A 22,051-nucleotide genomic window follows, 5' to 3' on the forward strand; every position below is an offset into this window, starting at 1 on the left:
CAGGAGAAACCATGGCAGGAGCAGAGGCTAGACATCACCTCCTTGCCACAGCTGGTGTGAGACAGCTGCCAGAGAGTGAGCAGGGCTCTGGCAAGGGGACCTGGTTATAACCCTCCAAGGTCCACCCCTAGATGATCACATCTCCAGCAAGGCCCCACCCTTCAGGCTGCTACATGAATGTATGGAGGGCATCCGATTTGAACTGCCACACTCACTGAACCCAAACCTCCTCATAGTTCCCTGTTAGACTGGCTGACAAGGGAGCCCCAGTCATCTTCATGGCCATGCTTGGCTTTTTTTTTTTTTCCCCCCGAGGTCGGGTCTCACTCTACCCCAGGCTGACCTGGAATTCACTCTGTAGTCTCAGGGTGGCCTCGAACTCACGGTGATCCTCCTACCTCTGCCTCCCAAGTGCTGGGATTAAAGGCGTGCGCCACCATGCCTGGCGTGCTTGGCTTTTTATGTAGGTGCTGGGGAGCATATGAACTCAGGTCTTGATGCACCCCACAGCAAGTGCTTTTAACCAGTTTCCCCTCTCATCTTTTTTGTTTGTTTGTTTTTTTTTTTTTTTTCAAGGTACAGTCTCACTCTAGCCCAGGCTGTCCTGGAATTCACTATGCAGTCTCAGGCTGGGGATCCCAGGAGAGAAAGGTACCAGACACACCACATAGCTGTTTTATTTTTATTTTATTTTATTTACTATTTATTTGCAAGGAGAGAGTGAGAATGAATGAATATCTGCATGCCAGGGCCTCCTGCCACTATAAATGAATTCAAAAGGCATGTACCACCCTGTGCATCTAGCTTTATGTGGGTACTAAGGATTCAAACCCCGGGATGTCAGGCTTTGCAAGCAATCTCCTTTAACCGCTGAGCTCTCTCTCCAGCCCCCACGTAGCTGTTTTGTACAAACTGAGAGGTTTGTTTATTCACTGTTGTACAGTCAAGTTTAGCGACTTGTCCTGAGTGAAGATAGCTCATCCACAACCCCTCCATGAGGAGAAACTGAATGTACTCTGTGAACTTTCCCTGTTTAGCCACTTAAACATGGTGATGCAAGAGATAGAGTCAAAGGCCTTGTGGGGAAGTTTTCAAGCCTGTGGATGGTGGAACCTCTAGAAAGTAGAGGTGAGGAAAAGAGGGCAGCATGGAGAATCAAGCCCCAATCATCAGTCCCTAAGGAGGTGCTGAAGTTCCAGCCCAGGTGATATAGGTTAGATAAGATCTTTCTGCTAAGAAGCCTAGTTAGTCTAGGTCAAGTGAAAGGAAATGACCCTGAGGGCTAGGAATAAAAATAGAGACTGAATCAGAGTCTTCGTTCAGCAGTGCCAACCCAGGAAAGTGTCCCTGAGTTGAAGGCTTGGTGTGGAAGTGGACGGGGGGTTCCCGGATGCTTGGGAGAGATGGAGCTGCAAGGCTTTGAGAGAGGAAAGGTCTACACTTTCAGGTTCTCTTGAGTCCACTGTACATGCCTTGGTCACCAAGGCAGCAAAGACCCTGGAGGTCTGCTTATAGCCAGGAATCCACTCTGAGGAGGGCAACTCCCCAGACCCAGTGGCTGGGTAGGGCTAATTACCCCCACAGGAACCAGGGACGTGTTGATTTGAATCAGTGGAAAGCCACAGGTCTTGTGGCTTCCACAAAAACAAAACAAAAGAATGAATAAATGTTCTACTTTCCCCCTTCTAAGCAGCCACACTGACAGTCTAAGTGTGCAACATGGAGTCACCAGACACGAAGCAAAATCAAACATTCTTTCGGCACAGGAGCAAGCACAGCAAGGGCCTTTCTAAGGCAGGCAGTGGCTCTCATCCCATCAGGGCCAGAGATGCTAGGCAATTTAGCCTGAAGGGCAGCAGACATAAGGTCAGAACACTAGGAGGTGTGTGTGTGTGGGTGGGGGGGGGCGACACAGTGTTTTCTGTTACCTGCTCCATCCCAGAGTCTTGGAGGAGCATTTTTGAATGGTTGGGAAAGGCCCAAGGTTTCCACCCCCAGAACCAACTGGTCTGTCCACTGAGATCCCTGGATTGTTCAAGTCAGGTTAGAACTGCTCACGACTCATAGAGTAAATTCCTTATCATTAGGACAATGAAATGAATTTATAAAATGCATCCAAGTTACTTAAGCCCTTCAGCACAGCCATAATTTATGAAGCCACAGATGGTTTTTGCAATATAGTCTGGATATTCCAGGAATGTTCTGCCCCTGGAAAGGAGCTGAGGCTTGTCTGAGAAGCCATGATGATGCTTAGGAGAGTAACCAAGAAGTCTGTAAAGAAATGCAGTGGAAAAGACATTGGGTGAGCTCTCAGGTTAAAGCCTGCAACCCCTCATCTTGACGGTCCTAGAGGGCCACTGATCAACATCAGCTTCTCTTCCCCATCCCCAAGCTCACTGTACTAGGGCCTGTTGAGGTGGCCTTCTGATTCGTTTTACACCATTCCTGACACATTGTCCATTTTTTTTGGAGTTCTTTCTGAGATTACAGTTCTGTGGGCCCAGCGCAGCGTGAATTCTAGATGATTCCCATTCATCCCACAGAGACTTCCAGACCCTCACAATCCAGTCTCACCACCTAGCATCCTCTTTCACCTTCCTCGAACTCACGACAATCCTCCTACCTCTGCCTCCCAAGGGCTGGGCTTAAAGAAATGAGTCCCCACGCCCGGCTCATTTTCACCTTCACTCTATGATTTTGCACCTCTGAACACAAAGTTTGCTCACTAAACATTTATAAGTCCTATACATCTTATGAGCCACAATCTGGTGGCCCCCTCTGAGGCCTATTCACCATGCTAATTTCCTGCTGCATTCAGATTTTTTTCTTTTCTATTTATTTGAGAGTGGAGACAGAGACACGGAGAGAGAGTGAGAGAAAATGCACTCAGTGCAAGAGCCTCTTGCCACTGCAAAGGAATTCCAGACACATGTGCCACTTTGTATATCTGGCTGTATTTGGATACTGGGGAATGGAACCCAAGCCAGCAGGCTTTGCAAGCAGGTGCCTTCAACCACTGAGCCATCTCTCCACTCCTGCACTTCTTGAAGGAAGGTCCTTAGTTTACTGAGTTCCTATGGACAAGACAGTGTCACTGCCTCCAGGCAGTGGACGGTGCTAGGCTACTTCAATTGCTTATTTACTTATTTTGAGAAAAGGTTCCATACAGCCCTGGTTGGTCCTGAACTCACTAGGTAGCTGAGAAAATGACCTTGAACTCCTGATCCCCCTGCCTCCACCTCCCAAGTCCCGGGATTGCAGGCGTTGGACCATCACGACCGGCCTGACTTTCGGTCCCTTCTAACAGTCTTAAGCGACCAGCCGTCCTGCGTTCGGGTCTTCAGGAATAAACTGCCGCCAGGTCCCCCAGCGAGGCTCCGCGTTAGCTCTCCCGTGGCTGGCCGCGTTGGCCCCGCAGGGCGCATGCGCCGCAGGCTGTTTTCCCGGCGACCTCGAGGCTGGTGCGTGGACACGGGAGTCTTCGCGGGCCGGCGTGAGCGCGCGCGGAAAAGCTGGGCGGGGGGGGGGGGGCGAGGGGGGGCGTGTGCAGGGACGGCGGCGCGCGGGACGCGCATGCGCAGCTCCAGGCGGCGGCGCGAGCCGAGCTGGGAGATGGCGGCGGCGGCGGCGGCGGCGGCGGCGGCGGAGCCGAGAGTGTGAGCGCCGCCCGGGAGCCGCCGGCCCGGGCGCAGTACGACCCCGATCCCGCCCGCTTGCCCACCATGGGCAACGAGGCCAGCCTGGAGGGCGGCGCTGGCGAAGGGCCGCTGCCTCCCGGAGGCTCTGGCCCGGGTCCCGGCCCCGGAGCTGGGAAGCCGCCTTCAGCACTAGCCGGCGGCGGACAGCTCCCTGCTGCGGGCGCTGCGCGGCCGCCTGCGGGACCCCCGCTCCCTGGTCTGGGCTCTGGCCCTGGACCCGGACCCGGACCAGGCCCTGGACCCGGCCCAGGCCCGAGCAGGTAAAGCGCGTCTGGATGCCAGGGGTGGTGGTGGGGCGCGGGGGGGGGGGCGGTGGAGGCGGCCAGGGAGCTTGCAGCCTGAGGTTTGGGGCCCCGGGCCTGGAATCCTACTATCTGGAGGAGAGTGAGGTTCAACGTCTGGCTTGTACTTTGAGCCCTGCCACATTGGCATGAGCTGGAGTGGTCGTGGGTGACAGGTCCCTGGATTCCAGACACCCCTCCTTGGCACGACCAGATGGCAAGCATAGGGTCAATCAGGGCCTGCAGACCGTGACTTCGTCACGAACCCCAAATTCTCTTCCCCCTAACGCCGGGGGGCCCAAGCACTCAGGAGGGGCTTATGTAACCTTAGCTGGTCCCTCCACACAGAGGAGCAGTGGTATGGAAAACATCCTCCCTGTCTGCCAGTGTCTGCATATGTCCATTGTGCTGGGTCGAGGAAAGAGCACAATGGGAGTGGCTGTCAAGGAAGATAAGTGTCACTGCTAGGCACAGAGAGATATGGAAATAGTTGAACCATGAACTTGGTCTTTTGCTTTCCTTAGGCATTCAGTGGCTGTCACCATCTTTGGGGAAAGGAAAATTGTCCACTGGATGCCAACAGGCCCAACAATATTAACAGTCATGTGCTTTTTTTTTTTTTCACCAAGGTTTAGTGAAACACTTTTAGATGAAGAGAAAAAAAAAAAAAAAAAAAAACAACAAGCTATTGAATCATCCAGCACCAGATACGATCTCATTGCCTCATGATTTAGATCAGTATTTCAAACCAGTGGAAAAACTGAAACTCACACAGAATGGCTTAAATGTTTGCCAACCCAGATTCCGCAAAAACAAGTTGCAGTGAATGCAGGGCAGGAGAATGCAATCTATGTCAGTACACTGAAAAGTCAGGAAACTACCAAGAGGTGGACAGGATAAAATGGAAGGCATTATTTTTTTTTATACCAACTAGGCCTGGGGAGTAGCATACCCATTGGGGGTGTGCTTCCGGCTCCACACGAGGTTGCTGATATACGTTTCTTTGCCTTTTCTGTGTCAGAGCACAAGAACTCTGAGGAAGCATCATTTTTGCTTTCTTTCTTTTTTTTTTTTCAGCTGCCCAACTGTGCCTCTCCTGTGTTTATTTCCTTGGAACTTATTTCTTAGACAACTAACAGTGATGAAGGGCTATTAGCCTGAAACCTGTCGCCAACAAGGCAGCCTGTGAATCCCTTTTAGGGGTGGAATTTGTCCATTTTACATTAGCTATTACAGTAATGCAGTTGAGTAGCACACGGCTCTTAGCACTGCGAACACAGTCCATCTTGCTGCGTGTTGAGTTGCTGCTTGGGTTTTAGCTTGAGAGATGCTCACCTAGGCTCCCAGTTCTCTCTCCAAGGAGAAGCTACTGATGAATGGAAAAACACCTTGTTATTGGGAGCTCTCTACGTGGGGAATTTGTCATTTCTCTTCCGGTTAACCAAACAGGCTGCTCTGCTACTAGTTTATCAGATGTTGCAGCGCCAACCATATGAAATTCCGGAATGACTTGGGAAGCTTAAGAGGGACATGACAGAGGCTGGTGTGTATTGCTCATATTCCTTCTCAGTGTTTTATTTTCAGCTCATTTATGAATCCTGCTGCAGGCAAGACCCACTCACTGCCGTGGGTGAGGGGCTCCATGGGCTCTTGCTGGATTTAGCAGTCACGCGATCTCTCTCTCACCTAGCTGTGGCCAAGGCTCACACATGAGCCTGTGGTGCTGAGGTCCTTTGACTGTCAGGCTCAGGAAGTAAGCTGGCTGTTTGTCACCAAAGCACAGGACTAGACACCCTTAGGAGGTAGGGTTTGCTCTTCCAGCTGATATTCACCTCCGTTGAGCAGACAGCTGCGTGGTCTGTCTCTCAGGATGGGAATGGTTTCTACTTCCCCTCACCAGTGTGTCTCAGGTACCTGATGCCAAATTTAGCATGTTCTGTTCTGAGGTGCTGCTGAACAGATTGGCCCATTGATGGAGAAAAAGCCCTATGGCTTGTGCCTCTAGATGTTCCAGAAAGAGCACTACACAGGGTTATGTTGGTTTCCAGCAAGACTGTAGCTTTGTAGCAGTCAGAAACCTCATAGAGGTAGGTAGAGGGTCAAAATAAGGGATGATTATTATTTTTTTTTCTAATCTCAGGGAACAAGACCGAGGTTCTGAGGGAGTTGAATCTTGATTTTTCCTATTACCATATTACCTCTTGTCACCTCCGGCTGAATTAGGTTTTTCATTCTCACGCTGAGCTGACTTGGGCTCTGTGAGGGGGCGGTTTCAGGATGGGAGGCTGAAGAGCCTGCCTTGAATCCCATACCACACCCATAGCGTTGTCTCTCTGCCCACTGAGGTGGTAGGGAGCTTTGGACACTAGAGTCCCTCAAGGAATGGTTCTCTGTTTTAGTCTCAGGATCATGACCTATAGTTATATCAGCTATGCCTTTCCCAAGGAATGCCAGATTGAGAGAAAATGGAATTCTGTCCCTGGTTCTCCTTTCCAAGTTGTATAACCTGGTGTGGGTTCGTCTTCCTAGAGGAAGAGACATCATTTATTCATTCACTTATTTACAGAGTATTTGTTTGTAAGGTACAGTGGGGTGGTGTGCACAAGTTGATGGGATTTTATCTACACATCCATGACACTACCAGATGAAGACTTAAGAGCGGACCTAGTCAGTACCTCAGAAAGTACCTTTTAAAAAAAATAGCACAGGGCTGGAGAGATGGCTTAGTGGTTAAGGCATTTGTCTGCAAAGCCAAAGGACCCAGGTTCCATTCCCCAGGATGCATGTAAGCTAGATGCACAATGGGTACATGTATCTGGAGTTCATTTGCAGTGAGTGGCTACAGGCTCTAGCATGCCCATTCTCTCTCTGACTGTCTCTCTTTATCTCTCTTGCTTTCTGCTTGCAAATAAATAAATAAATAATTAAAAAATATTTAAAAAATAATACAGGCCGGGCATGGTGGTGCATGCCTTTAATACTAGCACTTGGAAGGCAGAGGTAAGAGGATTGCTGTGAGTTCAAGGCCACCCTGAGACTACATAGTGAATTCCAGGTCAGTCTGGGCTAGAGTGAGACCCTACCTCGAAAAAACAAAACAAAGCAACAACAACAACAAAAATAGCACAGAAGAACCATGTCTGCCAATGAGAGCCTGTGTAGTCTGTCAGTTTCCAGGTTTTGTCATGGGCAAATTGATCTTCAGTTGGTTATCTAAGGAGTGTTCACCAGCTCTGAAGAGTAAGTACTGGATTTGGCTTCGTGGAGGGTGTGGAAGAGTATTTGGTGCACTCAGTTTAGTTAATCAGATGATTCTTCTTCTTTAAAAATTTTAGCACATTGGGGCTGGAGAGATGGCTTAGCCATTAAGGTGCTTGTCTGCAAAGCCTAAGGACCCAGGTTCAATTCCCCAGTACCCGTGTAAGCCAGCTGCACAAGGTGGTGCTTGTGTCTGGATTTCATTTGCAGTAGCTAGGGGCCCTGGCTCTCCCATTCTCTATCTGCCTCTTTCTCTGTCTCTCTCAAATAAAAAAATAAATAATTAAAAAAATTTAGGAACCAGGTGTGGTGGCACACACCTTTAATCCCAGCACTTGAGAGGCAGAGGTAGGAGGATCGCCATGAGTTCAAGGCCACCCTGAGACTACATAGTGAGTTCCAGGTCAGTCTGAACTACAGTGAGACCCTACCTCAAAAAAACAACAAAAAAAAATTAGCACATAATGTGAGTGATGAACAACTTGGATTATGCATAAAAAGTGTTTCACATGTAACAGCTTATGAAAATGTTTTATTTATTCATTTATTTATTTCCAGGAGAGAGAGAGGGAGAACAAATGAACATGGGCATGCCAGAGCTTCTTGCCATTGCACACAAACTCCAGACACATGTGTTACATTGTGTATCTGGTTTTATGTAGGCACTGAGGAAGTGAACTCTGAATGGCACGCTTTGGTAGCAAGCACCTTTAACCGCTGAGCAATCTCTCTAACCCTTAGATTCTTCTTGAAGGGCCAAGTCATGGATGATCCCTAGAAAAGAAACTGTGGGCATCTTAGTGTCTGAGAAGTGTCAAGTGGGTCATGCTTATGGAAGGATTGTCAAATAGGAAGAGTGGAAAGGCAAAGCTAGGTTTCAGAATAGGGAGACTCAAGACATTCTGGAAGAATGATGGGATTAAAAGAGGTAGGTAGATATGCGGGGGGTGGGGAGGGAGGGTATTATCATGGGAGATTTTTTATAATCATGGAATTGTGAAAAGAAAAAAAAAAGAGGTAGATAAAGGCCAGGCATGATGGCGCATTCCGTTGGTCCCAGCACTCGAGAGGCAGAGGTAGGAGGATCGCTATGAGTTCGGGGCCAGCCTGAGAATACATAGTGAATTACAAGTTAGCCTGGGCTAGAGTGAGATCCTACCTCAAAAAAAAAAAAAAAAAAAAAAAAAAAAAAAAAGAGGTAGGCAAAGAGAGAAGTGGCATGAGGAGTGTGGTCTACATTGGCAGGGACAGTGAGTAGAGAATGAGGTTAGTACAGTGGACTGGGAGAGAACTGAGGCCTGCTGAGGTCTTTCCCTCATTCCCTGTCAAAATCTGTGGTCACGTCACTTTCAGTTCATGTACCTGGAAACATCTTGAGCCAAAGAAAACTGGGCAAAGAGAAACTGATCATTCACTAGAAGGTGGACGAAGCTGCTTTGAGAACCACACCAGAGTTCCTTTCTTCCAACAGATCTGTCAGGCATACTGTTTCTAGGCTGGGACCAGTCAGATTTATTTGGTTCAGCTAACAGGCTGTAGAAAAATTTGAGGTGAATTTGGGCTGGAGAGATGGTTCAGCAGTTAAGGTGCTTGCCTGCAAAGCCTAACAACCCCCAAATTCAATTTCCCAGTACCCATGTAAAGGCAGATGTACAAAGTGGCACAGGTGTCTAGGTCCTGGTGTGCCTCTCTCTCTTCAGGTGTGGTGGTGCACACCTTTAATCCTAGTACTCTGGAGGCTGAGGTAGGGGGAGGATTGCTGTGAGTTGGAGACCAGCCTGGAGTACATAGTGAATTCCAGGTCAGCCTGAGCTAGAGTAAGATGACTCTACCTCAAAAAAAAAAAAAAAAAAAAAAAAAAGAAGAAGAAGAAGAAGAATAAAAAAATAAAAATTACAGTGAATTTGTGAAAATAAAATGGACACATTGCCAGGTTTGGAAATAATGCCATTTATCATTAGAGGCCTTGTTTGACTCTATTTTTTATTTTTTTTGTGAGGGGGAGGCACATATGTAATAAAGTGACCTCACTTCTGAATGGTGACATTTGACTTTCACCTTCAGGAGGCAACCAGTTTTGCATTTTTCATAGGGAAAAAGGGATAGCTTTATCATGGTTTGTTGTATGTAAGTATAGAAGTTGTCAATAAATATGTATATATATATTTTTAAAAAAGGGTAGCTTTTACAATATCATTGTTTCCAACATTAGAAGGACTGAAGGACTGATATATATATATTTGATCTAGGGTTTTGCTTTATAGTTCAGGCTGGCTTAGGATTTACTCTATAGCCCAGGCTGGACTTGAACTTGGGGTGATCCACTTATCTAAAAGCCTCACAAGTTGTAGGATTACAGACAGGTCTAAGCCCTAGTGCTGGACTATGGATTTTAAATAAAATATTCTAGTGGAAAAAATAAGTGTAGAGAGGATATTCTTTTTTTTTTAGGTTTTTAATTATTCATTTTGAGAGACAGAGGCATGTAGAGAATGGGCACACTAGGGCCTGCAGCCACTGCAAATGAACTCCAGATGCACACACCACCTTGTGCATCTGGCTTACATGGGTCCTGCAGAATCAAACCAAGATCTTTAGGCTTTGCAGGCAAATGCCTTAATTGCTAAGCCATCTCTCCAGCCCCTGAGAGGCTCTTCTTATTTAAAGGTTATTATGGAAGGCTGGGGAGATGTTCAGTGGCTAGAGTGCTCACTACTCAAGCCTAAGTACCTTAGTTCCATCCCTGTGCTTCAAGCTGAGTGTGAGGTTGGAAACTAGGCAGGACTTCCTGGAAGCTTCCAGTGAGTGCAGCGAAGAACTCCAGTAGAGGGAGAGTCAGAGAGAGAAACCCTGCCTCAAAGGAAGTGGAAAGGCAAGGCCCAAGAACCAAAACTTGTCCTCTGACCTTCACATGTGCACATCTACAATCATGGTGCACACACACACACACACACACACACACACACACACATTACTGCGGAAAATTTTAAGCATACATAAAAACAGAGGAGGGCCTAGAGAGATGGCTCAGTGGTTAAGGCACGTGCCTACAAAGCCTAAGGAACCAGGTTCAATTCCCCAGTACCTGCGAAAGCCAGATGCACAAAATGGTACATGCATCCGGAGTTTGTTGGCAGTGGCTGGAGGCTCTGGCATGTCCATCTTCTCTGTTTGTCTCCTCTCTATTTCTTTCTGCTTGCGAATAAAGTTTTAAAAATTAAAACAAAACAGAGGGAATAGTCTAATGTACTTTTACATTCCCGTAACTCAGCCGTAGCCATTATCAACTTAGCCAATCAAGTTACATTTATCTCCCTCATTTCTCACATGAACAAATTCCAGACATCCAAAATTTCATCATCGGTATTCCAGTATTTGCTTCCAGGGAATAAGGACAATGTACATAAATGTAATCATAACACTGTCATCACATCTAAGTAGATAAGCAGTCCTTCTTTCAGGGTGTTGAGTGGCATTTCTAGGAATCAAACCCAGGGCATCATAAGTGCTGGGCAGGTGTTTACATCCTCTGAGCTACATCCCCATGACCTCTTCTCTTCTTTTTCTAAAATAAAATTATTTTTAATTTTTAATCCTTTGGTTTTTTGAGGTAGGGTCTTGCTCTAACCCAGGCTGACCAGGAATTCACTATGTATTCTCGGGCTGGCTTTGAACTCCTGGCAGTCCTCCTACCTCTACCTCCAAAGTGATGGGATTCAAGGCATGTGCCACCACACCCAGCTTAAAAAAATTTATTTATTTATTTATTTGCAAATAGAGAGGTAGAGAGAAGAGAGACAGAGAGAATGGGCATGTCAGGGTCTCTAGCCACTGCAGACAAACTTTGGATGCATGTGCCACTTCGTGCATCTGGCTTTACATGGGCACCGGGTCATTAGGCTTTGCAAGCAAGTGTCTTAACCACTGAGCTATCTCTCCAGCCCCTAACAATCACTTCTTTTAATAAAATTTTTAATTTTTTTAGAGAGGGAGAGAGAGAGAGAGATTTGGTGCATCAGGACCTCAACCACTGCAATTGAGCTCCAGATGCTTGTGCCACCTAGTGGGCATGTGTGACCTTGCATTTGCCTCACTTTTGTGTGTCTGGCTTATGTAGGATCTTGAGAGTCAAACATGGATCCTTAGGCTTCACAGGCAAGTGCCTTAACCACTCAGCAATCTCTCCAGCCCACTCAACAATCTCTTCTTAATCTCAGCAAATATCCAGACATGGCTCCATTTTCCTGGTTGTCTTAAGGGCTTATTTTTATAGTTGATTTGTTTGAATTGTGATGCATTTATCTTATCCAGAGTCTTTAAATTTATAGACTGCCTCTTTTTTTTTTTTTTTTTTTTTTTGAGATAGGATCTCACTCTAGCCCAGGCTGACCTAGAATTCACTATGGAATCTCAGGGTGGCCTCCAACTGATGGAGATCCTTCTACCTCTGCCTCCCAAGTGCTGGGATTAAAGGTGTGTGCCACCACGCCCGGCTTGCCTCTCTTTTTGTTCCTTTTGCAATTTGTGTTTTAGAGAACTGAGTCATTTGTCCTGTGGTTTATCATTCTCTGGATCATGCTGATTGCAACCCTGCACTGTCATTTTAAGATAGTCTGCATCTTAAATTTTTTCCTGAAAATTGTAAATTATATCTAGAATTTATTAAGATTTACATTTTATTGTTGTTATTATTAGTGGCCCTGGAGTTCAAGCCCTTCATACATACTAGACAAATGTTCTACCACTGAGTTATATCCCAGGCTACAGTTCATTCTTTTTGTTATTGTGGGTGCTTCTGAGACAAAGTCGTGTTATATAGTTCAGACCGGCCTTGAAGTCATTTTGTAGCTCAGGCTAGCTTTGAACGCTTGATCTTCCACCTCAGCTTCCTGAGTGCTGGGATGACAGGCATGTGCCACTATGCTTGGCTGCAGTTCTTCCTTTAGAAGGAAGGGTTTGTGGAGAGATCAGGAATCACTAAAAATAGAGCCAGGCTTTGGACTAATTTGGGAGCCAAAGAACAATGTAGTAGATCATTTTTCAGTTCTTTTTCTAAAATTCTCTTTCCTCTGAATTGGTTTGGTTCTGAGTTTAAGAAGCAGAAACTTTCAGATGCCCCGTGCTATATATATTTTTGCCCTAGCTTGGGCAAGTCCCGTGTAGGGATGTGAAGTAGGAGGCTGGTAGTGGACAGGTTTGGGGGTTCAATAAATCCTTTCCTTCCCATTTGTCTTGCATTTCTATTTTGTTTGTTTTTATATTTTTATTTGTTTATTTGAAAGAAAGATGGAGAAAAAGAGGCAGACAGGAAGTATGAGCATGTCAGGGCCTCCCACCACTACAGATGAACTTGAGACATATGTGCCACTTAGAGCATCTGGCTTTACATGGGTACTAGGAAATCAAATCTGGGCAGTCAGGTTTTGCAAGCAAGTTCCTTTAACCACTGAGCCATCCCTTCAGCCTTCTTCTCTTTTTCTCTTTCTCTTTCCCTTTCCCTTCCTTCCTTCCTTCCCTCCTTCCCTCACTTCCTTCCTTCCCTTCTTCCCTCCCTCTTTTCTTCCTCCCTTCCTTCCCTCCCTTCCTCCTTTTTCTTTTTTTTGTTGTTTTCTTCCTTGTTTCCTTCCTTTCTTCCCTCCCTCCCTCCTTTCTTTCCTTTCCTTCCCTTCTCCTCTCTCTCTCTTTCTCTGTTTCTTCCTTTCTTTCAGCAGGGTCTTACTCTAGTCTAATTGTCCTGGAACTCATTCTGTAGCCCTGGCTGACCTTGAACTCACAGTGATCCTTCTACTCGTGAGTGCTAGGATTATAGGTGTGAGCCACCGTGCTTGGTTCATCTTGTATTTCAGAGTGAGACCCTTTCCTCATGTTGGGCATGGGAATGGGGAGGGACAAAATGTAATAGGTGGGATACTTGAGAGGAATCTGTTCCTGGAGCTGGTGGGCTGTGTCCTGTAGAGTTGGGGCTGACTGTGGCGGGAGGCTGATAAAAATGGCTGTAACAGTGCTGACTATGGTTGTGGCTTCATCACAGACTTTCTGCTGGGTGTACTCTCACTCTGACTGCCAGGCTGTGCGGCTCCTACAGGCCCCATCTGTCCTTCTTGCACGGGAACTTTTAAAACAGTGAAATGGTGGCTGAGACCTGCATGCCCACAGCAATGGCTGAATGTCACTCTAGGATATGAGTGGGGGGCTCGGTAAACAATATAGCTGTGGGGCTCCTACCTCAGTCCTTCCAGCTCAGAGATATGCCACGAGGCTGTGAATGGTGCATTCGTAGGATTCACTCAGATTCCTTTCTTACAGGACCCTTTGCATCTCCGTTCATAAGTGCAGTGGGGGGACATTGGTCATAGTTGGGAAATTGATTGGAACAGTGGCCTGTAGCCCTTTGCCTGTGCTAGGGGAAATGGAGTTTTGGTGTTCTACCATCTCTGGTTCCCTCCTTGTACATTGGCCTCTGGTAGATGGGAGTGTCTGTTGCCCAGTGTGTGTGGCAGTGTTATTGGGGATCAAACTCAGGGCCCTGTGCGTGCTAGACAAGTATCTTACCTTTGAGCTATATCTGTACCACTGACCCCTCCCCACCCCCACTCCCTGCCCAGCACTTTCTTTGTGCGTGTCTTAGACTTAGGTTCTAGTCTGTTGTACCTGTGGCATGGGGTTGGTAGGCTGTGTTCCTTCATGCACGGCAGCATACCTCGGGCCTCAACAAGGATGTTCTGAGTCTTTGCCCTTTTATTTATTTTTTTTAACATCTTATTTATTTATTTGAGAAAGACAGAGAAAGAGGCAGATAGAGAGGATATGTGCTCCAGGGCCTCTAGCCACTTCAAAGGAACTCCAGACACATGTGCCACCTTGTGCATCTGATTTTATCTGGGCCCTGGGGAGTTAAACGTGGGTCCTTAGGCTTTGCAAGCAAGCACCTTAACCGCTAAGCCATCTCTCCAGCCCTGATTCTTTTTTCCTGTGGGCACCTCAGGTATGAACGGAGCTTTGCTCTAGCAGATTCCCCCTAGTCTGCCATTCCCCCTTCTTCTAACAAGAAGGTTGCTTGGAGGCCCTTTGGAAACCTACAGTCACATCCAGAACTTCTTGGGGAGATCCAGCTGCCCTGAAGTAGGCTGATCTGCTGTCAGGGTCAAAGGTAATGAAGAATCTGGGCCGGGCGTGGTGGCGCAGGTCTTTAATCTCAGCACTCGGGAGGCAGAGATAGAAGGATTGCTGTGAGTTCATGGCCACCCTGAGACTACATAGTGAATTCCAGGTCAGCTTGAGCTAGAGTGAGACCCTACCTAAAAAGAAAAAAAAAAAAAAAAAAAAAAAAGAAGAAGAAGAAGAAAAAGAAGAAGAATCTGGTGGGAGGGAGTGGGGGAAGTAGCAGGATTGGTTTCTGGGAATTGGTCTCAAATGGTGAGGAGATCATTGAGGAGCACTAATAGATTATCTAGGAGCTCACGCAGAGATCATCATCCCACCCTGTCCTACCTGGGACTGTCCCTTGTTGAATGAGCCAGAGCTCCCCGGTGATGCTTGCTTGGAAGGAAAATGAGCCTCTCAAGAATGATGGAACAACCATCAAGGCATTTGAGGAAAAAGATGGTGATTTCCTAGTAGTCACATAGTTATATTCCAGTCTTTTTTTTTTTTTTTTTTTTGAGGTAGGATTTCACACTAGCTCAGGCTGACCTGGAATTCACTATAGTCCCAGGGTGGCCTCAGACTCATGGCAATCCTCCTACTTCTGCCTCCTGAGTGCTGAGTGCTGGGACTAAAGTTATGCGCAACCACTCCCGGCTACATTCCAGTTTTAAAATTTAATTTTAAATTATTTATTAACTTATTCTGTCTTTTTGTGATAGGGTCTCATGTAGCCCAGGCTGGTCTTGAACTCATGATCTGCCTGCCTCCACCTTCTTGGTGCTGGGGTTACAGGCATGTATCTTGACATCTGGCTTTTATTTTTTATTTATTTTTATTTATTTATTTGAGAGTAACAGACACAGAGAGAAAGACAGATAGAGGGAGAGAGAGAGAATGGGCGCGCCAGGGCTTCCAGCCTCTGCAAACGAACTCCAGATGCGTGCGCCCCCTTGTGCATCTGGCTAACGTGGGACCTGGGGAACCAAGCCTCGAACCGGGGTCCATAGGCTTCATAGGCGAGCGCTTAACCGCTAAGCCATCTCTCCAGCCCTATTTTTTATTTATTTATTTTGTGTTTTGTCGAGGTAGGGTCTCACTCTAGCCCAGGCTGACCTGGAATTCACTATGTAGTCTCAGGGTGGCCTTGAACTCACAGCGATCCTCCTACTTCTGCCCCCTAGTGCTGGGATTAAAGGCCTGCGCTACCATGCCTATCTGGCTTTTTTTTTTTATTTGACAAATGAAAATTGTATTTCCTGTGTGCATGATGTTTTAAAATATATATATATATATATATATGGGTTCGGGAGATGGCTCAATGGTTAAATAAAGGTGGTTGCTTGTAAAGCCTGCCAGTGTGGGTTTGATTCCCCAGTACCCACATAAAGCCAGATGCATAACAAGGTACATACATTTTGAGTTCACAGTGGCAAGAGGCCCTGGCACACCAATACTCATTCTCTCTCTCTCAAATAAATAAAAAGACTAAATTATATGTATATGGGAATGGTGGGGGCTGTAGATATGACTCAGCACTTAAGACACTTGCCTACAAAGCCAAAGGACCTGAGTTTGATTCCCTAGTGCCCATATAAAGTCAGATGCATAAGGTGGGACATGCATCTGGAGTTTGTTTGCAGTAGCTAGAGGCCCTGGCACACCCGTTCTCTTGCTCTTTCTCTCTGCTTCTTTCTCTCTCTCTCAAATAAGTAAATAAAATATAAAATAACTTCTAAATATTTATTGACATAAATATACATAGAATAGCTAAACAAGCTAATTAAAATATTTATTGCCCAAGAATAGTTATTGGTAAAGCTAGTTGAAATCTACTCAGTGATTTTTTTCAAGAATATATTGTTATGAGCCAGGCGTGGTGACACACGCCTTTAATCCCAGCACTCGGGAGGCAGAGGTGGGAGGATTGCTGTGAGTTCGAGGCCACCCTGAGACTCCATAGTGAATTCTAGGTCAGCCTGGGCTAGAGTGAGACCCTACCTCGAAAAACCAAAAAAAAAAAAAAAAAAAAAAAAAGAATATATTATAGCTACTAACTTATACAGATCTTTTGAATTCATTCTTCCTAGTGAAGTAAAAGTTTGTATCTCTGCATTCTCCTTTCCTGTACCTTTTGACTTTTTGCACATGTGAATGGTTGTGGAGATGTATATGGTTCAATTGGACTTTGAAATATAAGGATTTTATTAATTTTATTATTTATTTATTGTGGTGTGGGGTATTGCACTCTCATGAATGCTAGATAAGTGTTTTACCCCTGGGCTACATCCCCAGCCCTGAAGTTGTGTGTGTGTGTGCACACGCCCGTGTGTGTGCACGCACATGCATGTACATATTTGGAGGCCAGAGGATAATCTCAGGTGTCATTCTTAGGAACACAATTCACCTTTTCTGTTTTTATGTATTAAAAAAATTTAAATTTATTTATTTGAGAGAGAAAGGCAGAGAGAGAGAATGGGCGCACCAGGGCCTCCAGCCACTGCAAACGAACTCCAGACGCATGCGCCCCCTTGTGCATGTGGCAAATGTGGGTCCTGGGGAATTGAGCCTTGAACCGGAGTCCTTAGGCTTCACAGGCAAGTGCTTAACCGCTAAGCCATCTTTCCAGCCCTCACCTTTTCTTTTGAGATATGATCTCTCCTTGGCCTGGAGCTCACCAATTAGAATAGACTGATTGGCCAGTAAACCCCAGGTATCTTCTCGTCTCTGCCTCTTCAGTTGAGGTTACAGGCACATGCCATTGTCCCCAGCTCTTTTAGGGCGTCAGCCTTAGGTTTTCATACTTGCAAGGCAAGCACTTTACCAATGGAGCCATCTCCCTACCCCCAGAACTTTTTGTTTGTTTCTTGAGCTAGAATCTCACTGTGTACACCAAGCTGACTTTGAACTCAGATCTTTTCGCTTTAGCCACATGAGCGGTGGGATTATAGGCACATGCCACCCTATCTGGCCAGCATAGAAGAGTTTTAAAGTGAAAATTTATTTTTGTCTCCCAAAAACTCTTTGTTGAGCCCGTGCCTGGGTGACATGTAAGGAACAAAGGAAAGAGCACAAGATGAGCTCTGCACTTCGTGACCCTCCTTCTGTCTTTCTTTGATGAGAATTTGCTCCTGCCTTCTATTTGTCTCAGCAAGGGAAGATAAACAAGAGCATGATTTAAAGGGGTTATATTATTTCACATCCTAAAATAGTAGAACATATATTTGTCTAGTATTTTACAGCTTACAAAACACATTGACAACATTAGCTTATTCTGTTGGGAGCTCCAGAGGCCTAAGACGAGCGATTTAGAACAGCTAGCTAGCCGACTTCAGCAAACTAAAATGCCAAACACTGAGCACAGCTGGAGAGCCCTGTCACTTCCCTGCCTCCTGCTCTGAGAAGATGGAAAATTTAGCAAGAGAACGGGGAGGGCTATGGGAGGGAAACAAAAAAAAAAAAAAAAAAAGAAGAAGATCAGGAAGTAGGACATTTGGATAAAGGACAGCATAGGGGTGAGGAAGAGTGGAAGCATCCTGAATGCGTATCATACATCCAGGTTTTAATCATTTCTGGCATGCCCTCACACTGACTATACATGGTGGGTATATCTTTAGATGTTGTGTATTGTTTTGTTGGTCAAGGTTCTAGGGATCAAACCCAGGACATTGCTTATGCTAACTAATGCTCCACCTTTGAGCCATACCCTCAGCCCCTGAGTCTTCAGGTTTTTCATCTCTAAAGTGAGAGATTTATTTAGATGATCTCCAAAACCCTTTCTGCCTTTGGTATTTGATTTCTGTGAGATGAGTAAGAAGGAAGCATGATGCTTCCCACTGTTCTTCAGCCCACTGAGGATAGAAAACAAGGTCACAGACCAGCGTGGTGGTGCATGCCTTTAGTCCCAGCACTCAGGAGGCCGAGGTAGGAGGATGGCAGTGAGTTCGAGGCCACTCTGAAACTACAGACTGAATTCCAGGCCAGCCTGGGCTAGATAGAGTGAGACCTTACCTCAAAAACCCAAAAAAGAAAGAAAGAATCAAAGAAAGCAAGCAAGCAAGAAAGAAAGAAAGAAAACAAGGTCATAAACAGGGTGTGGTGGCTTGCTCCTATAATCCCAGCCCTTGGAAGGCAGAGGCAAGGGGATTACCATAGGTTCCAGGCAAGCCTGGGCTGCAGAACACAACCCTGTTTAAAACAAAACAACAGGCTAGAGAGATGGCTTAGTGATTAGGGTACTTGCCTGTGAAGACTAAGGACCCATGTTCAACTCTCCAGGTCCCACATAAGCCAGACTCACAAAGGTGAGGCAAGCACAGGGTCGCACATGCCCATCAGGTGGCGTAAGTGTCTGGAGTTCAGTTGCAATGGCTGAGGCCCTGGCGCTCCAATTCTCTCTCTCTAAAAAAATTAAGAACTATTTTAAAATAAAAAAAAACAGAAAACAGTCATAAATGAAAGGTATAACATGCACCTTTTAAGTAAGTTAGAAACGACTCACTTTTTGTTTAATTTTTTTAGTGTGTGTTCATAGGTTTTTGTGTTCATGTGTGTGTGTATGGGCATTCACGTGCCAAGGGCACACGTATGGAGGTCACAGGATAATTTCCGGAGTCCATCCTCACCTCACACCTTACTCTCGCTGTGGTTCACTGCTGTGTTCACCTGGCTAGCTCGTGCGCAAGCTTCCTAGAAATTCTCCTGCCTTCGCCTTCCCTTCCCACTGTGGACACACTGGCATTACAGATGCCACAGCTTCCAGCTTTTTACATGCGTTCTGGGAATCCAAATTCAGGGACTCACGCTCGCGTGGCAAGCGTTTTATCTACCAAGCCATATCCCCAGCCAGAAGCAGCTCTAAATTAAGAGGATGGCTTATTCACTGAGGTCCAGAGATTTCCCAAAATTGACAAAATGACCATATAGCCAAACCTGGAGCCAGGACCGAGGACCGGTTGTTTCTGGTAGGTAAGGGCTCTTGAAAAGCCGCTGGCTTCCTTGTGTCGGTTTGGCTGGCCCAGAAGGCTCCAGCAGAGACCTCAATCTGCAGAGTTATAAGCTTTTGCTCTTCCCTGCTGTGCTGTCTGCTTAGGTCCTGGGTGTTGTTGCACCCTAGTTCATACAGGCACCCTGGCTGCAGTCACTGTCCCTTTGACCTCCTGGGGAGCTGGACTTGGTGAGAGCTTCGTGATGAGGGAAAGTGGGGTATGGAAAGTGTTAGCCTGAAAGAGGCTAGTTCTGCCCACTCTACTGGTGCAGCTGGGCAGTTGGGTAGACACCTTCCTTTGTAAAGGGAAGAAATGCCCATGGCATTCTCTATAGCCTCTGCTGCTCTCGGCCCTCTTTGACCGGTGAGGTTCAGTGTGTGTGTTTGCTCTGCCCCCCCCTTTTATCTTGAGCGTCCAGTCCAACCCCTAATGGATGCTAGAATGCCTGTTTTCATTTTCTTCTCAGGCTGTTTTGGGTTAAATACCCTAGTGGTCAGTAGCCTTGACTCCACCATGGGGAAGTTCTTTTTTTTAAAAAAAATTATTTTATTTATTTGAGAGAGAGAAGGGGGCAGGGAGAGAGAGAATGGGCACGCCAGGGCCTCCAGCAGCTGCAAACAAACTCCAGATACATGCGCCATCTTGTACATCGGCTTACGTGGGTCCTGGGGAACCGAACCTGGGTCCTTAGGCTTCAGAAGCAAGTGCCTTAACCGCTAAGTCATCTCTCCAGCCCAGAAGTTCTTTTGTTCTAATTGTTTGGACTGGGTTTTCCCATACTGCCTATGTGCTGGTTCTGGCTCTGCCCTCTGGCACTGCTAACTTTATCTGCTCACAGATTTTGTAGGTACCCACTTTGTGCCTCCCATGTGCCAGAACTGAGGACCATGAGGCCCTCAGCTCCTCAATCCCAGCCTTCTTCTCTGGTCTTGACATCTGCAGACCATTTGGCTGTGATGGAAGTTTGGGACTGCTACCCACTGTAGGGTGCCCTGTCTAAGGCAGCCAGTACACTGAGGACAGGGTCAGTGTTCAACACGTCGCATGGATTAACAATGACATAGTCTAAAGGACGAGGAGCCTTCACTCATGCAGCATAAGGACATCTATCTGTGTTTTACCAAGAACTCTGTGGGAGCTACTCCCACACTTGTCCAGACCCAAGGGGGCCATCTCTGCATGAAGGCTGAGTACCTTGTATGTAGGCCTACATGGGTCCCTGCCATGTCTGAAGTGGGTGTACCTAGAGATCCTTTCTAACCTAGTAAGAGTCTTTTTATTATTTACAAAAACTGGTTTTATTTATTTATTTGCAGCAGGGATGGCCTCGAACTCACAGTGATTCTCCTATCTCTGCCTCCCAAGTGTTGGGATTAAAGGTGTGTTCACCACACCCAGCTTTTTAAATTTTTTATTTACATGTTTACAAGCAGAGACAGACACAGAGAGAATGGGCACGCAAGCAGAGAGACACAGAGAAGAGAGAGGGAGAGACAGAGAATTGGGCACACTAGGGCCTTCAGCTGCTGCAAATGAATTCCGGATGCATTTGCCACTTTGTGTATCTCGCTTCACGTGGGTATGGGGAATCAAACCTGGACTATTAGGCTTTCTAGGCAAGTGCCTCAACTGCCTTTTTTTGGACAAAGTAGCCAAGGCTGGCTATGTGCCAGATTCTAGCCTTGAACTCCTTACCTTTTACTTCCACTTTCTAAGCCATGTGCTACCACAACTACATGTGACTCAGAAATGACGTGTTTTTTTTTTTTTTCCCAAAGTGAGGTCTCCCTCTAGCCCAGGCTGATCTGCAATTCACTATGCAGTCTCAGGCTGGCCTCGAACTCCTACCTCTGCCTCCCAGAGTGCTGGGATTAAAGGCATGAGCCACCATGCCTGGCCTACCTTTTTTTTTTTTTGAGACAGAGTCTCACTCAAGTTGTTCTGAATTTACTATTTAAACCAGGCTGGCCTTGAACTCATGGTGATCAGTCTGCCTTGGCCTCCTGAGTGCTGGGACTACAGGCTTGAGCTACTAATCTGACTCAAAAATGACACCTGGCAGAGGCGATACCATGATCACGAAGGTAAACCTTATCCATTGCTGACCCCTGCGATTTCTCCAAATGCTGAAAACTCGATTACATAATTTATAGTAGTGGGAGACTATGTTTGTGCTGTCCTCTGTTAAAAATTACTTTACGGGCTGGAGAAATGACTTCGTGGTTAAGCACTTGCCTATGAAGCCTAAGGACCCTGGTTCGAGGCTCAATTCCCCAGGACCCATGTTAGCCAGATGTACAAGGTGGCACATGCATCTGGAGATTGTTTGCAGTGGCTGGAGGCCCTGGTGCACCCATTCTCTCTCTCTGCTTCTTTCTCTCTCTGTTTGTTTGTCACTCTCATATAACAAAATAAAAACAAACACAAAATTAAACTTAAAAAATTACTTTAAAAATTATGGGCTGGAGAGATGGCTTAGCAGTTAAGCACTTGCCTGAGAAGCCTAAGGACCCTGGTTCAAGGCTCGATTCCCCAGGACCCTCATTAGCCAGATGCACAAGGGGGCGCATACATCTGGAGTTCATTTGCAGTGGCTGGAGGCCCTGGCATGCCCATTCTCTCTCTCTCTCTCTGCCTCTTTGTCTCTCTGTCTGTCACTCTCAAATAAATAAATGAACTAAAA

The 22,051-nt window shown here is 46.4% G+C and overlaps 1 protein-coding gene and 1 pseudogene across 2 annotated transcripts in view; both read left to right on the top strand.

Moving 5' to 3' along the window:
• The first annotated feature begins 3,722 nt into the window (after positions 1–3,722).
• Positions 3,723–22,051, top strand: part of Bsn (bassoon presynaptic cytomatrix protein) — a 126,236-nt gene continuing 107,907 nt past the window's right edge. For both annotated transcript variants that reach the window (XM_045136459.1, XR_006633980.1), the window contains exon 1: positions 3,723–3,958. In XM_045136459.1, coding sequence (XP_044992394.1) covers positions 3,723–3,958 — 236 coding nt within the window. The remainder of the gene's footprint in view (positions 3,959–22,051) is intronic.
• On the top strand, positions 21,418–21,552 carry LOC123455707 (annotated as a pseudogene).

The sequence above is a fragment of the Jaculus jaculus genome, chromosome 17 (genome assembly GCF_020740685.1).
Source record: "Jaculus jaculus isolate mJacJac1 chromosome 17, mJacJac1.mat.Y.cur, whole genome shotgun sequence".
NCBI lineage: Eukaryota > Metazoa > Chordata > Mammalia > Rodentia > Dipodidae > Jaculus > Jaculus jaculus.